General features: G+C 43.4%; 3 protein-coding genes across 3 annotated transcripts in view; 2 read left to right on the plus strand and 1 right to left on the minus strand.

Annotated features, from left to right (window-relative positions):
* Nucleotides 1–15,704, plus strand: part of LOC126560854 (muscle-specific protein 20-like) — a 28,634-nt gene that overhangs the window by 11,831 nt on the left and 1,099 nt on the right. The window contains exon 2 of the mRNA XM_050216806.1: nucleotides 11,703–11,914. Within this exon, the coding sequence (XP_050072763.1) occupies nucleotides 11,703–11,914 (212 nt within the window). The remainder of the gene's footprint in view (nucleotides 1–11,702; nucleotides 11,915–15,704) is intronic.
* LOC126559830 (DNA damage-regulated autophagy modulator protein 1) overlaps nucleotides 1–15,704 on the plus strand; it is a 399,963-nt gene that overhangs the window by 5,092 nt on the left and 379,167 nt on the right. The gene's annotated exons all lie outside the window — the stretch shown is intronic.
* LOC126561048 (myophilin) lies at nucleotides 1,264–3,178 on the minus strand. Its single transcript, XM_050217000.1, has 3 exons — nucleotides 3,130–3,178; nucleotides 1,539–1,859; nucleotides 1,264–1,446 (listed from the first exon to the last, which is right to left on the minus strand). The coding sequence occupies exons 1-3, from the start codon at nucleotides 3,133–3,135 to the stop codon at nucleotides 1,264–1,266; spliced, it is 510 nt and encodes a 169-aa protein (XP_050072957.1). The 5' UTR covers nucleotides 3,136–3,178.

The following is a 15,704-nucleotide window of genomic DNA, read 5'->3' on the forward strand; positions in this document are numbered from 1 at the left end:
TAGAGAGTTCGCGTACGCGATGGATGACAGTTCAGTAATCCGCAGGATGCTCTCCCCCCCACCCCCACCTCCTATAGTCGTAAGCTACACGTTGTAATTATTTTTGTTCAATCATAAAACTGGACTTACGGTTACGAACGAAGCTTTAAGATACCGAGAACGAGAAACCTCAGGAAGGTCATGAGTTCGTGCGATGTAGTTCTAATTGAGATGGTGGTGCGCCACGTAACAGATGCGTGTGGGGCCTAGTAGATAGGACTGATAACTGATAATTAAGTCACGGTAAAACAGTGCCAAACCCTTCATGTTCCGTCAGCGTCATTCGGACAGGTAGTCATAATCAAGTAGTACAGGTCCGGTGATGTAATTGCGTCTGTTTCAGGCACAATAGTCTTGCAAGTCACAACTAACTGAGCTAGCAGGACTTACGGACGCAAGATTTTTATTTTTATTAACCGATGCATTCAACAACGCTTGTTTTAGTAGTGTCGTATAATATTTATTCGTAGCCCGGTACGCCATTTATAATACATTGTGGGTTGCTACAAGAAGACATTTACTGCAATATTAGTATCGCAAGATGAAAGCGCAAAAACAAAAGCAATGCCAATACTGCAATCCCCAACACCGATCAGCTCCGTTGTTGTGTTGCTCTAACCCACTTAATGGCGGGTGATTAAGGTTAAGATGAGTGTTGGACGAAGGTGTTGATGATGTATGAGATTGTCGTGTGTACGTGAGTATTTTTTTTTCTTTCTATCAGAGAATCTAATAGATTGGCCCTGCTCTGATAGAAGTGTGCTACGTCCTTAATGTGAAGGTTAGGATTGGCGCGTAGGTGTCATAGGTTGCGAACGCAACCATTCCGAAAGGGGCAGAACGATTAGTACCGGCTCACGGGACTGAGCGATGTGTTTTGTTCGTGTTTTTGTAAATAAAAAAAAAACCCCTAAAAATAGCTAATGATGCACACATATGATGGATCCCTCGAAGACGAATTTTCGTAACGCCATAACCCGCGTTGGGCCAGGCCAAACCGAATGGATGTGCGTCTGTCTCGTTTTCTAAGCGAATGCGGATGATGGAAATAGAAGAGCGCGGATGAAGTTTTGGTTTGTTTGTTTTTTTTTGTACATAAAGAAAACACCATAAAGAATAGGACGAATATTCTCGGATACACTAAGCAAAAAAAAAAAAAAAAAGGGCGGGTTTCGTTTGACGCGTGACGCGCCAGGAACCCACTTTGCGCGCTTCCGAATATATCTACATATGGCGGGAGTTGCCGAACGAGCCCAAGCCCGCCTGCGAGGCACCTTTGTTGTAGCCCATCTGTAGGTTCAGCTCGCCGTGATGAGCCCGCAGCTGGTCCTCGGAGAAGTTGCGCTCGTTCTTGTCCGCCATTTTCGGACCAAGTGTTGGTCCATTGTATTCGGGATGCTTTTGGGTCTGGAGGGGTGAAGATGCAGAAGAGTTAGACACACACATACACGCACCATATACAGAGCGTGTTGAAAACATCAACACCACCGCGTACTTACAATTCTTCCGAGCGAGTACAGACAGAGCGTCACCTGCGGGATGTTGCGCCGCTCGAACAGATCAGCCGTCTGGAATATTTCTTCCTCCGGCACACCGTACTTCTTGACGGCGGCCTGGAAACGTTGAATGTTTTCCATCAGCTGGAAGTTGGTGCCACGCTCCTGGATCTTCTTTACCGAGCCGGGTGCCATCTTGTTGATCAGCTTGCACAGCACAACACCATCCTTCAGGACGTCCTCGTACGGTCCGGGCGGCAACTTTTCGCCCAGCACGTCGCTGATCCACTGCAGTACCTCGGCTTCCTGTTCCTTGTTGCGGGGCTGTACATGTAGGAAGTCAAAAAAAAAAAAGCAAGAAAAGGGCGAAACCGGGAACAAATAAACATTACATCAGCTAGTCATAAAATTCGGTTCGCTGGGTGGGGTGGGGGCAACAAAAGCTATAAACGCTTCCATTCGCGAAATTTGCATCGCGTAGCAAATGTTGACTGGTTTGTTAGCTTACGGGGATTTTCCAAGATTTTGATGTGTTCGCAATGTTTTTCCATCAACGTCTAATGGCTAACGTCGTACAGCTAAATATAGAAACTGATCATGAGGGACTTATAGCGAGCAGTGTTCCATCAGCTACGTACGTATGGAATGCTGTTACTAGGTAGAGATCTTCTATCGTTTAAATATGCCAGCTTTGAATTTTCCAGAACCATTTTGCCAGCGATGAAGAATTCCTGTCCTTGGACTTTTTTGTACGAGAAAGCCAGTGCTCTAGAGAGCGTCAGGCGAAAGAACGTTGGCAACGGTTGGGGTTTTTGGACGACCTCTAGAGGTTGTTCAAACAATACGCCATTTTGATACCGTGTGCCGTGTGTCAGTGACCATCGGGACCTAATGGGGTGTTTCAGACAATTTTCCTCAATGCCACCGGCATCATGTGTACAGTTATTACAATCAACGTTAGATATTGCTCTTGCGAAAGTTAAAAAAACCATGACCAACGACGCCTACGACTTCCGACGACATTAGCTAGGACGTGGCTAATTATATTACTTTTGCGGACCATTGACCGATACCGTGCGGTCAAAACACGCTCGCTGGCAAACGACGACGTTGCAGATTGATGTCCGCTGCATTTGTTACAGCTGGCCCGTTTTGTAAACCATTAGCATTGTACTTGGACTGTAAACTCGCATGCGCACCAGTTATTGGCATTCAAAGTTGATGGCCATCACATGGGAGAGCAGAACGTTGGAAAAAACCTTGTCGTTAGAAAACAGCACGGTTTAGCTTAATAGGATATGACATATCGACAGAATAGATCATCACTACTTTGAGTTGGTGGTGTGTCTGGCTGCCGATTTGTGATTTTTGCAACATCTGGACACATTGATGATGAAGTTTGTGCAGGACCTAACAAACAGCGATAGTGTAGGAGGTGTGGATGTTGGTAGATAGTCTCTCTAGGATCGCTTCTGGTGCGTACGCAATGGAAATGCAAATATTGAGCTAGAATATCCCAATTTTTCCCCCGTCACAAGACACAGATGCAAGGAAAATTGCCAAATGGCTTAAGATCTCGATAGTGCACACGTACCGCCATTTTTACTTTGATTGATACGGTTGATTGATCGTAGACAAACTGATGGAAAACACCGTCACGTCACTTTGACAAGACACACACACACACACACACGGCAGAAGAATAGGAAAACTCAACACGGTAGATTAGACCGATTTTGCAGCAAGTGTTTCGAAAGATGTTCGCGGTACGCCGACCTGCGCTAGACTGTGCCGGTTCGTCGACGGGTGGGCGAATTTTGTGTTTCGGGCTGGCAGAATTTTCGGCCCGTTCGGCAATCCAGGCGCGTGTCGCTTCGGGATGTATTTTCACACCGCACCAACCTAACCTTATCCCAACCCCTGTAACGATCAACTGCACACGCACACCCACTCAAACACAGGTTTTGTTGAATTGTTGGAAAACAAGCGTGCAAGGAAGAGGTGCAGAAAAATGGAAAACCGCGAACCGGGAGCAAGATCGCGGATAATTCTTCGCAAGCATGGGTGCGCTTGCGCAAGGTGGTTTCGCTTTGTAAGCGATCACAGTGATGCAGATGCCTTGGTACCGTTCCATTCAAGTCGCAACGACGCCCATCGTAATTCTGGCGGAAAGAAAAATAACGTCTTTTTCCGTTAGGAAGTGATTTTTTGGCGTGTTTTTTTTTATCTCTTGTTTATTGAGGTTATGAACCTGGTTTGTTGGACGGCTGGGCCACGTCCACTTGGACTTGGATTTGGTGGAGGATAGGAGAGAAGTTGGGGAGGGTGATATTTTTCCAGCAGAGACACAGAAAGAAGAATTTACTTTGGTGTCAAAAGTCACAAGAATTTGGTCGAAAATTTGTAGTACATCTGTAGGACACATCAGAGTACATCAGTGTTGGAGTCTCTCGAAACCGGAACATTACAATTTGGAGTGTTGAAGTTGATCATCCACATCTTCTGGACAAAAAGCAAATGATCGTACAGTCAGGTCCCACAATCTTTCTACGCACTTATCCCTGGAGGTCATGGAGATGCGAAGGACGTTGATGGATGGATTTTACGTTACATCTTCCACCCTCGGCACGATATCCGGACGAAGTGACGTCAACGCTGGACGAACGATTGACCTATTGCGCCATCCCTCCGTGGTACAAGCATATGGACCACGATCATATACTAAATTTAATCATCGACACACGGCGAACGCTACCAAAACGCTTCTGTCGGGAGCATCAGACGCCAGGAGGCAGCAAAAGATTGAGGTCTAATCGGCCACGATTCGGAACCAACAAACTTGTACGAGTGTGTGTGTGTGTGTGGGCTGGTAGGAAGATAGCATCCTCAATGACATCATCCAAATTTGGCGGCACATCCAATGCATTGGGGGAGGCGGATGTTGCAACAAGTTAACATGGCGTTGTCGAATGTTGGTGGAGGACGAACCACGTTTTCCAACAGTTTCCCGGATGAGCCGAAATCGAAGTTGGGGAACGTTTTAAAGTTGACAACGTATCAATCAGCGAATCTGGCATACAGGCGTATGGGGTAATTTGATTAATCAGTAGTGTGTATCCACTAGCTGTATCTGTCCAAATTGCTCGTTCGCTGCAACAACACCAATACGACATGTAAATAAACTAGGATCACTAGGAGAGAATAGACCTCAGCTTAGGGCGTAGTATGACGCAAAGGAAATCAATTACCCCGATATCCATACGCGCATAACTGCTTCGTTCGACCAATCCACCCGATGTGGCCAAGGTGCGTTACCTTCGTTGCCCCCCCGGGGGAAGGGATTTATAAGCTAAGCTCGGGCACGGCCACAAAGGGCATAACCTACCAGATGAAACGATGAAAATTTGTAGCGCGTAGGTGGCACCGGCAGGTTGGAAAGTGGGAAAACAAGACAACCACCCCGTCACAGCCCACCAACGTGGGTCTCCCGGCCATTCCTCCCGGACCGGATCCATTCATATTTCATGTGTGTGCGCTAGCACGGGTTTTGCTGCGCTGGTTGGCGATTGGTGACCGTGCTTGGTGTGATGGATCTTAAAATAACGAACCGTGAACATGGAGGGCGAACCGTTCGGTTATTTGTTCGATGTGTGTTTCCCTACCGAGCGGGACGCACATCGCACATTAGCCGCGTTGGAAGCCATGTCTCTCTGTCTTATTATTTATTTCCGTACCAGTTTTCTTTCACTCCCACACGTACGCGATATTTGGTGAGCAGCCTGAAGTGTTTGTCCACAGTGCTCAGAGGGTTGTTGTGCTGCTTTCAATAGCAAGGATTAAAATTGATGCCTTTTTACGCCAAAAGATGGACACGAAAGTGCAATCTCGACAATAACCCGTACATGTTCGGGAGCTTAACGATGTGTGGTAATGGCTTTTTCTTCGGACGTGTATCCAAAGACACTCTTTTTATCGTGTGAGATTAATATATACATCAGAGGTAGTCCGTAAGAGAAAAAAACCCTCCCCCATGAACTGGTAAATCATTAGCGGGGACAGTGAACTTCATCGTACGGGAGATATATAAAACGCATGACTGCCTAACTCCAGCAGCTCAAGCACGGACTCCTCCACCCGGCAAAGTCAAGAATCGGTTTGGGGTAAGAAAACTAAGAGAGACTCGAATACAGCACCATTACAATCTGTTATTTCGCAACGAGCTATTTGAATTTGACAGTGGCATCGGTTTAACCTTACTGTCTACGACCATACAAAATACACGCTGTTCTACGACTACCATTTCATATGGTAGTTTTCATACTCCCGGATAAGAAAGCTATTGAATTTTGATCTGCTCGTCATATTTGTATGAAAATTTCAAGAAATATGAGTCTAGTTGTTCTTCAGCTAATAAAATTTAGTGGAGAATTCAGACAATCTTCTTCAATTTATTTTCCCCTTACAAAGCGGTAAACATCTAACATCTACGGTGGCGTATCAAGCGTCAAACATACTTTTTGTAAAGGATTTTGCATTTTCCATGTTGTAACGTGTTGGCTGATAAGTCCCCGGTCTGACACATAGAATGCGCCGCTAGTATTAAATGCATATTATTTTCATATAGCACCAACCTTCAAATGATTCGTGTCAAAATTTGACGTATAGATGTCAAATAGTTTGTGAGACAGAGCGTCTTTTGTCAAGCAACTTTTGGTTGCTTGACGAACGAAAAAAGAACGAAGAAGAAACAAGTGTTGTTCCAGCAAGACAACGCACCGTGCCACAAGTCATTGAGAACGATGGCAAAAATTCATGAATTGGGCTTCGAATTGCTTCCCCACCCACCGTATTCTCCAGATCTGGCCCCCAGCGACTTTTCTTGTTCTCAGACCTCAAAAGGATGCTCGCAGGGAAAAAAATTGGCTGCAATAAAGAGGTGGTCGCCGAAACTGAGGCCTATTTTGAGGCAAAACCGAAGGAGTACTACCAAAATGGTATCAAAAAATTGGAAGGTCGTTATAATCGTTGTATCGCTCTTGAAGGGAACTATGTTGAATAATAAAAACGAATTTTGACAAAAAAATGTGTTTTTCTTTGTTAGACCGGGGACTTATCAGCCAACCTGTTAGAACCTCTTAGTTAGGGTTATCTCAATAAATAAATTTGACAGCACAAAGCTTGACAATTTTCAAATAAAAACTCTGGTTTGTGTTTGATTATCGTAGATAGAAGTAGTTTTCAGCGGGGTGGGGATGTAGGCTACATCGGGACAGGTCTTCATTCGGCAGAGACCAGGGATCAAATCCCATCCGGACCGTCCCACCCGAAACTTCTTGGTTTCGTCAAGTCTAGTAAGCCATTTTGTTTCCCGGCGTGAGGAGTTTTCATAACTCTCAATTGAATGTTGTTAGCGACGGAGCCAGCCCAGGTCTCGCGAAGGTTTGGCCTGCTTGTTCCTAAGTTCAATCGCTAGCAGGAAATGACTTCCTACCAAGAAAGTGTTACCGAATTAAGATTTTCAGAACTTCCCGCTAGGTCTCCTCAATTCGAGCAACGTTCGGATGGGGTAGGAAATCAGTGTAAAAATCTGAGTAAAAAAAAAAACAAAACGTTCTCGTTTGAATTCCAGACTAATACTAAATTTTATTCACAAATTTCGTTTCTTATATACTAACAAGTTTTCGATTTTCCTTAATGCTAGAATGGAATAGAATATACGAGAGAGAAGTAGAAGCTTTTTATGTACCTAGAACGTTGTTTTGTTAATGATCCTAAATTGTACGTGTTTTACCTATTCCGTGGGAGAGATCCTATTTTTGGTTCCTTGGATAGTACGATTGTGCAGCGACCTTTCTGTCGTCAACGGCACATCCAGTTGATGCGACCTGCATTTTAATTGCCCTCGCTTTGCGTTGGTCCGCATTTGGACCTATTTGTTTGGGTCCCTTTTATTGCGCTGCAATTGCTCTTCGGCTTTGCGTTGGTGTTTATTTTGGTCCTATTTCTTACCGCGTATGCTATTCCATGTTTTTTCTTGTCTAAGCAATCTTATCGACGGTTTCATGCATCGGGTCGTTTCCAAATTCATATGTTTATTTTGACCAACGACGACGATTCCATGCGATAAGTCACAATAATTCTGATCTGCTTCAAACCGTCCGTTACGTACGTAACAAATGTAGTTAGTTGGAAAACAAATACCTTTATGGAATATTTCAAGTAAATACGACGAGTAGATCAAAAGATAGGGGAGACGACGAGGGAGGGAACCTTCAAAAGGTGCCCATCTCGGAAGGTGGTCTGCGGCTACAGACCAACCCTCAAGATGGGGTATGTGGGATTCATCGTACAGGTTCGTTTGTGCAATGCACTCATCCCGTTGACGCTCGGTTGCTGCGTCATTCGTCCTTGTTGTCTCAGCTGCTGCTGCTGCTTCGTGCCTTCCTTTCCGCTGCTGCTGCTCAGACCCGTCCGTCCGTAGCCGTTACTCCCGGTTGGGTCTAAGCTCCTGCTGCTGCTTCCGTTGTAGTTGTAGTCCTTTTGTGTGCGGTTACGGCGGCAGCTGTTGCTGCCTTGGTTGTTCCGTGTTCCGCCGTCGTTGTTGTCCTCATTCCACCTCACTTGGAGGTTTCTGAAGATGGTCCGAGCGGCAGTCCGGACTGCTTCCCAGGTGTCGCGGTTGGCACACATTTCCGCCGCCAGATTGTCCATCGTCAGGCGGGTGTGGCTCTGCTGCTGCATCTCTTGTTGGATCCGAGCAAACCGTGGACAGTGGAACATTACGTGGTCGACATCTTCCACGTCGTGTTCACACACCGGGCAATTTGGCGCGCCGTCAAGGATGCCTTTCTCGACGAAGTAGCTCCGGAGAAACCCATGCCCTGTAAAGAGTTGAGATAGAAAGAAATCAATTTTTCCGTGCTTACGATTTACCCAGGACATAATGTCCGGGATAAGTCTCCTCGTCTTCATCCCCGGCGATCCCTGCTGCTCTGCTCCGGCTATCCACTGTTGTTGCCAGCGTTCCATGGTCTCCTCTCTGCGTCGCTTTCGTATGTCTGGTCCAGTATATCCCCTCTCTACCTTGTCGTCATGGCAGCGAATATACTCCTCTAGGAGGAGGACTAGCGGGATAGTACTTGCGACCACGCAAGCTGTATCGTAGGAAACCGTCTGGACGGCGCTGGCTACTCGGAGTACTCCTGTGCGGTGTGTCCTCTGAACGGTTGTGCGATGAATATCTCTCTGTAGAAGTGTCCGTCCCCACGATGGTGCCGCGTAACGAACAATGCTATTCCCAACGTTAACCAGGGCTCTCCTTCTGCTACTTTTGGGGCCACACTTGTTCGGCATCAGGGGGTCAAGTCATTTGCGATACGCGTTGCCTTGGTGCAGACCTTCTCCAAATGCCGGCCGTAGTGCTGCTTGCGGCAGAGCTCGACGTCGAGGTACTTGAGCGATTCCGTGGAAGTGATCGTGTGTCCACCCGCTTGTAGTTGACCTACTTGCGAGTTGTGATGCGTGCAGAAGATCATGTAGCCGGTCTTTTGATGGGCCAGCTTCAGACCCACTGCATCCATCCAACGCTCGATCATCTCCAGGTTCCTCGTAGCATGGTTGCTGGTTTCCTGTGGGTCCCTCCCGATAAGGGTGAACGCCACATCATCCGCAAATCCAATAATGTCCGCACGCTTCCCGGACAGCTTCAGACGTAGAAGGTCGTCGTACATGACGTTCCACAGTGTTGGCCCTAGAACCGAACCCTGTGGAACACCCGCCGTCACTGGTAGCGAGACCATTCCTTCGTCCGTCCGTTCCGCAGCAACGCCTGGAGGTACAATGGCGTGTTTCTTCGCTGCAGAGCTGCTCCAATCGCTGTCCAGTTGGCCGAGTTGAAGGCGTTCTTCAAGTCGATTGTCACCATTGCACACAGTCGGTCGCCCTTGCGCTTTTTGTCCAGCGCAACCTTTCCGTTGGCGATCACCCTGTTGATGGCGCCCATAGTAGAGAGAGGCTTTGGGACTTCAAGACCACATTCACCTCTTAAGGATTCATTGATATTATATTCTTGCAATATACTAATAATAATAAATAAGTGAATAAAATGTGAATAAGTGAACACAACTTTTTCGCCACTTTATGCATTTCAAAATTAACACGAATATAGAAGAAAAATATTATAACAAAAAAAAATGCTTTAATGAGATTCAAAATTAATTTCCATGGCTATGGTAAAGCGCCGTTTATCGAGTCAGTTTAGGACTCGCTTGTTGCTGGGTCTTTTAAAATCACGGTTAAATAAAACACACTTAATCACACTTTAAGGCGTGGTTCGTTGAGCTCACCCAAAATATATTTTGCAGTAGATTTAAATTGTTTTATACCAGCATTTTAAAATTTCCTCTTCAGGTCTGTGTCTATAAAAATATTTTAGTAAAACACCTGCTGGAGCTTAGATGCTAAAACATTTCACAATCAATGCTGGCTATGCTGGCTATCAATGTTTCTGCAACTTTTTGATTTGATTCGATTCCAAGCCGTCAATTTCTTTTATGCTAAATACAGCTAAAGCTGAATATAATTAATAAGGAAATTTGTATCATTTCAATATTTGGTGAGAACAAAACAAAGACTGCGTTTAAATAAATGAGATTAAAAAGCGAAACGAATATTAACGCAATCTAAGCATTACGTTACATCTATTGATATATTTGAGATTGTCGAACTTCAAAAATGTTGTCTAAATTTGGAGTAGGGGAGTGTTATGCAATTTTTCAATTTTTATTATTTTCATTTTTTATTATGTTCATGATTGAACACAGTTGCTCACAACTGATCCAAACATACTTCTCACAACCCGCTTCTCACGCGTAGGCAATTGTGGAAAAATTTGGAAAAATTATGTAAAGGCGAAGCAAAAAAAAACTATTTCTACAAATCCTAAAATAAAAAATAAATAAATTTGACAAAAAATTTACTGTCGCATTGAAAACATAATTTTTTACTTGCAAATTGTTTGCTTCACTGTCTCAGTTTTGCTTCGAAAGCTTTGATTCTGTCACATTATTCAAGATATTCTTATGTCCTGTCAAACTTATTGACAGAACCTTTGTAAATTCGTCAACTAAGGCAAATATGTATTCATGTGTATATGTATCCATATTGATTCTTTTATTTGTGCAAAGGGATATTTGATACAAAGCGAACCTCGGAATAATAAATAAAATGTCCAATATACACATTCATTTCCACTAAGAAATACCTTACACTGCCGATGATTTAATAAAATGAATCAGTTCAACGATGGATTTTTAAAACACGATCCATATGAAGCACTTTGCTGGTTGCTCTTGCCTGGTGTGGCAAAAGAAATGGCTGTACACCGGTACAGCTGCGTGCATATATGGGCGTGCAGTTGTCAAACGGTAGCTGATGATAAAGAATTATGAACCGTTACACCAGGATCGCATGCGTGGAGTAGTTAGGGGTGCTATAAATTAAATCGTTGATTCAACGAGATGTTCAAGATGCGTTCTCAACCGCTATTCGGTCAAATGTTGGCAAAAATCGCGATTGTTTGTTGCGATAGTTTTGTTTGCTCCACAACGATCCATCATTAGAAGGATGATCGATAACGACAGCGCTACAAACTTTTTCGTGCAAAAAAAAAAAATATAATAATATTAATTTCCGCTTCTAGCTAAAAACAAAAAAGGTTTGGGATATTTACTTTTAGATGCATTTCTAACCCCCCTTCCCCCTCCCTCATTTCCTTACCTGACCCAAACTAAAAAACAACTCATCTCGGAAAGACACACACACACACAAGCCCCAGTAGGGGCGTTGCCGAGGCGAAAAACACTTGCGTTTGTTCTTTGTGCTGGGTGCATTTGGAACAGGAGCGCAAGCAGTTGGGCTAATTTAAACCGCGAGCTAGAGAAACGGTACCGATGCGGGATATTTTTTTGCACCCTGCCGCAAGTCAGTCGTCGTTCGGGAAACGTCAAACCGGTTCCGGTTATGTTTGCACCAGGGCTACATGCGTGAAGGAGTTAGCGCTTCGAGCGTTTGTTTTTCCGTTATTTGAATAAGATTTTTAAAAAATAATAATGATTGTTGAACATTTTATCTACATGTATCTCCCCCTTACACGTTTGCTTATCTCAGGTTGCCGGTAAGCGTGATCGCGACCAGGAGCGTGAAGCGCAACACTGGATCGAGACGGTGATTGGCGAAAAGTTTCCGGCCGGTTACGTGTACGAGGACTGTCTGCGCGACGGTATCCTGCTCTGTCGGCTAATGAATCGCCTATCGCCTGGCATAGTGCCAAAGATTAACACCACCGGCGGAGACTACAAGATGATGGACAATATTAATCAGTAAGTACATTGACTAGATTTTTTTTTCCCCTTTTAGACAATACAAACTCTCCGTTAGCGCACATTCGGAAATCAAATAGCTGTACCGGTACAAAAACGTCTCGTTCAAATCTCCGCGGCCAAGCGGTTGCGGCCACAACCTTAACTGTCAGTCGGTATCGAACGGCAATTGACATCGCGATCGGATTCGGCTGCTTTGCCGGTACCGTCGATACCAGAGCCGTATGCATGCGGGAGCATTCCGTTCGGGTCGAAAGCTTACGCGAAGGGTAAAAAACCGTTCACATTTTCAAACGGTTCTGTTTGTGGCGGAAGTCCGTACCCAGATGTCAACGGACAGTGCCGCTCGCGCGGTGGTTTCGCTAGATTGGCGCATGCGCGAACACACCACTGAAACAGGAAACAACTGACAGGCTGCGCATTTGTATGTGGCAAGCATGCGGCAAGGAGGAATGATGTTGTGAAAGACGGCCAATCAGGGTAAGATTGGTACAGTGCGTGACAGATGTAGACAGCACTGGGTGGGAGTTGAATTAATTTTACATTTTGGTTTTGAAATCCCTCTTGGCCCGCGGCATTTAATATCAGATTCTCATGTGTATTTGCGATATTTTCTCGCTTTGAAATCGCTTTTTGAGACGCATACACAAGCTACCTACAAGGGGGACAATGGGAAAAAACTGCGATCGCGCTTTTGAGATTTTTTTTGACAGTTTCGCATCGATTTCAACAGAATGAAATTTCCCGTAGGCCTTAAGGGAAGGGAAAAAATTTGTAAGAAAAACTTACTTTATAATGTGAAATAAAAAAATTAATCCTAATTTTTCCATATACTACTTAAATTTAAAAAAGTCTGCATCAATGAATTTTTTGAAGTTAGGAATTAAGAGCATAACGAAAACATTTACACAATACATGATTGTGTTTTGAAGGTGTGACTTGAGTCATGTCATTCATTCAACAGTCATTCCCAAGCACTTTACCATTTGTTTCAAAAGAATATTCATTTTAGATAACATAATTTGTCTCTCAGGGTTTTGTTTTTTGTACAAGTTATTCGAGTGAAGAAGATAGCCTCGTATTCATTTTTGTTAATTTTCAGTTTCCATTTTTGGTAGTAATTTGGATATGAGCTAAGCGGTTATTTATAATTGTGTTTGATCTTTTTATCAGATGCAGCTATGGCGACATCATTAGGACAGAGGTGTTGCTTACAATTACTCATTATTGGTATATAGGAAATGTATTTGTTCAATAACGGCGGAAAAATAGTGCTACCTTGTGGTACCCCGGTACAATGATTCTGATATGACTGAGAAAATGAATACTTTGTTGTTTCAAATTTATAATGAAAATGTAAATGTTATGGATTAAGTAGTTGGGGACACGCAATTTGTATTATCAGTTCTCCTTGTGCTGATTTGGTACAAATTTCTCAAGCCATTTTGCCTTTTTTTTGCCTTATCCCGGTCATGCTTGGTTGTAAAGGTAGAAAGTTGTATGTCATATTAAATTAAAATAACCTAATTTTAGCTGTTTGGTGCGACGATCCGCCCAACTTGTCACACACTGTACACTGTTGCGGCTGGTAGCAGGAGCAGTTTGCAGGCGCGCGTCGTATAGCCACGCCCCGTTATATAGCCAGTGCGTACGCACGCATCATGCGATCCCGGTAGAATTCAGAGTTTGCGTGCTACATGTTTTAACCGGTTTATTTGCGGCACAGCGGACGGATTTTAACCGATTCTGCCAATTGACTCTACAAAGCACCAAACGGCCCCAAGCGCGAATTCTATTTGCCGCTTAACACCAGCAACCACACGGTCAACCTGTTACGGCGTATACCTGCTACGAATGCTGCGAGTGTGGTAAAAGTACCATTTGCGCGTAGCACACCAGAAAGCGCTAAAAAGTTTTTGCGGTGCACACGCTACACACTACAGCTGCCGACGACGACCTCGCCTGGTAGCCGTGGAGAGGTTTGAGCGCTCCCTACCGGTTGGGGCTTAACGACAGCGAACGGTAAGCACTCGGACGGGCACGCTAACGATCGATTCAAAGTTTCGAAGCTGCATTTAGCTGAACCGCAAAAACCAAGGCAAGCAGTTGCCGGTGTACACAGCACACGAAAACACTGCAACACACCATCGGATCGTACTGGCGTCAGCGTTTGCAGTCCCGTTTAAACCATGCGGGACAGAAATCCGGTCGAAATGGGTACCATTTCTACCAGGAATGCATGCGTCGTAGCACGGTCCGCCATTTAGCTCGCTGTCGGCGTTTCGTGCAGCGTAACCGAATCGACCGAAATCCGGTCGAATAAGGTACCACTTGTAACGGGACCGCATGCCTCGAGGAGGTATTGCGCCTGTGCGGCAGTTTTGTTGTGTATACGGCGAGCGCGCCTGAACGAGGCGAGCCGAACGTGCTTTGGGGCTGTGTTTCCCGAGCTACCTAACCACGTACGTCAGCGCTGCTACAAAACACAGTCACAACACGATAAAGAACTGTTTGCACCGTTTCAGTTCGATTTAATTTAAAACTTTTTATTTATCAAAAAACCATTGCAAAAGCAAAAGCATAATTTTATTTACACATAAATAAAGGGAAATAATTGACGGACAAGCAAGATAAATTATTGTAAATTTACATTCGTTTTGAATTTTCGCCGAATTTCGCACCATATGTGGTTTGTCGATTTTTATACAAATCGCTACAAAAAATACGGGGCGTCGAAATCGAAACTCTCGTGCTGTATAGCATTTACACCGAGAGCGCATGGTTTGCAGGAGGTGGATACTGTAACCGTTGCTTCCCGCGCTCAAAACTTGTCTGCCATTAGCCGGCGGTGACATTCGGTTTAACACCAGTTCAAAACAACGGGTGCAGCAAAATAATTACGAAAGTATATAGTTTTAATTAAATTTAATTAATTCAAAGAAATAAGATATTAACGCTATTATAATAGATTGTTGTTAATTTATTACCATTTTTAATCTAATTTTTGGGCTGGGATAATTCAATGCAAACAAACTAAAGGGATGTTATTTTAAATTAAAAAATGCAAAAACAGGTGCTCGGAGTTTGGGAATATTTTTGTAAAGTTGATTTTAAAAAAATTGATAATACGGCGGTAAGCCGGAATGCTAAAATATAATAATTATTCGAAAGCCGTAATACTTAAATAAATATTTTCAATATTATTACTCTCAGCGGACATAAACGAGAAAAAAGATTTGAATTTTACAACAAAAAAATCGGCTTCATTGAACATTAAATTTAGCGCTATACATTGAACTAAAAATTTACTTTGTCACGCAAAAAAACGGCATGAAAGGGAGCAAAACTCACTGTTGGTTTTTTTTAAGTGGGGATAATTTAATGCAATGATTCAATAGATATCGTAAAAAATTAATCAGGAATGTGGGAATAATGTTTTATTCTTTAAAAAAAAATATGATAACACAGCGACACGCCTTAATACTAAAAAAATATAATTTAAAAAAATTTGTTAATCTGTGATCATATTGACGAGAAAAAGATTTGTATTTTTATTGTTTTTGTAGAAAATATTCAACATTTCATTCCGCATCATTACAAAAAAAATTAACTTAAGATTAGTTTTTTAGATATATTATAATACTTTAAAAAAGTTCGCTTTGATGTAATTATATTTTTGAACGTATTTTAAATCGATTTATAATGTTGGAATATTTATAGATGTTTTATAGTTTGTTATGAATGGAAAAAAAATTATAGCATATGATGTAAAATATTACAAAAATATCCT

Source organism: Anopheles maculipalpis, chromosome X (genome assembly GCF_943734695.1).
Source record: "Anopheles maculipalpis chromosome X, idAnoMacuDA_375_x, whole genome shotgun sequence".
NCBI lineage: Eukaryota > Metazoa > Arthropoda > Insecta > Diptera > Culicidae > Anopheles > Anopheles maculipalpis.

Bases quoted from the DNA above. Each gene is read 5' to 3' on its own strand.
- LOC126561048 (XM_050217000.1), bottom strand. The intron at 1,447-1,538 runs GTAAGTACGCGG...TCACCCCTCCAG, and splicing joins TGTACTCGCTCGGAAGAATT to ACCCAAAAGCATCCCGAATA.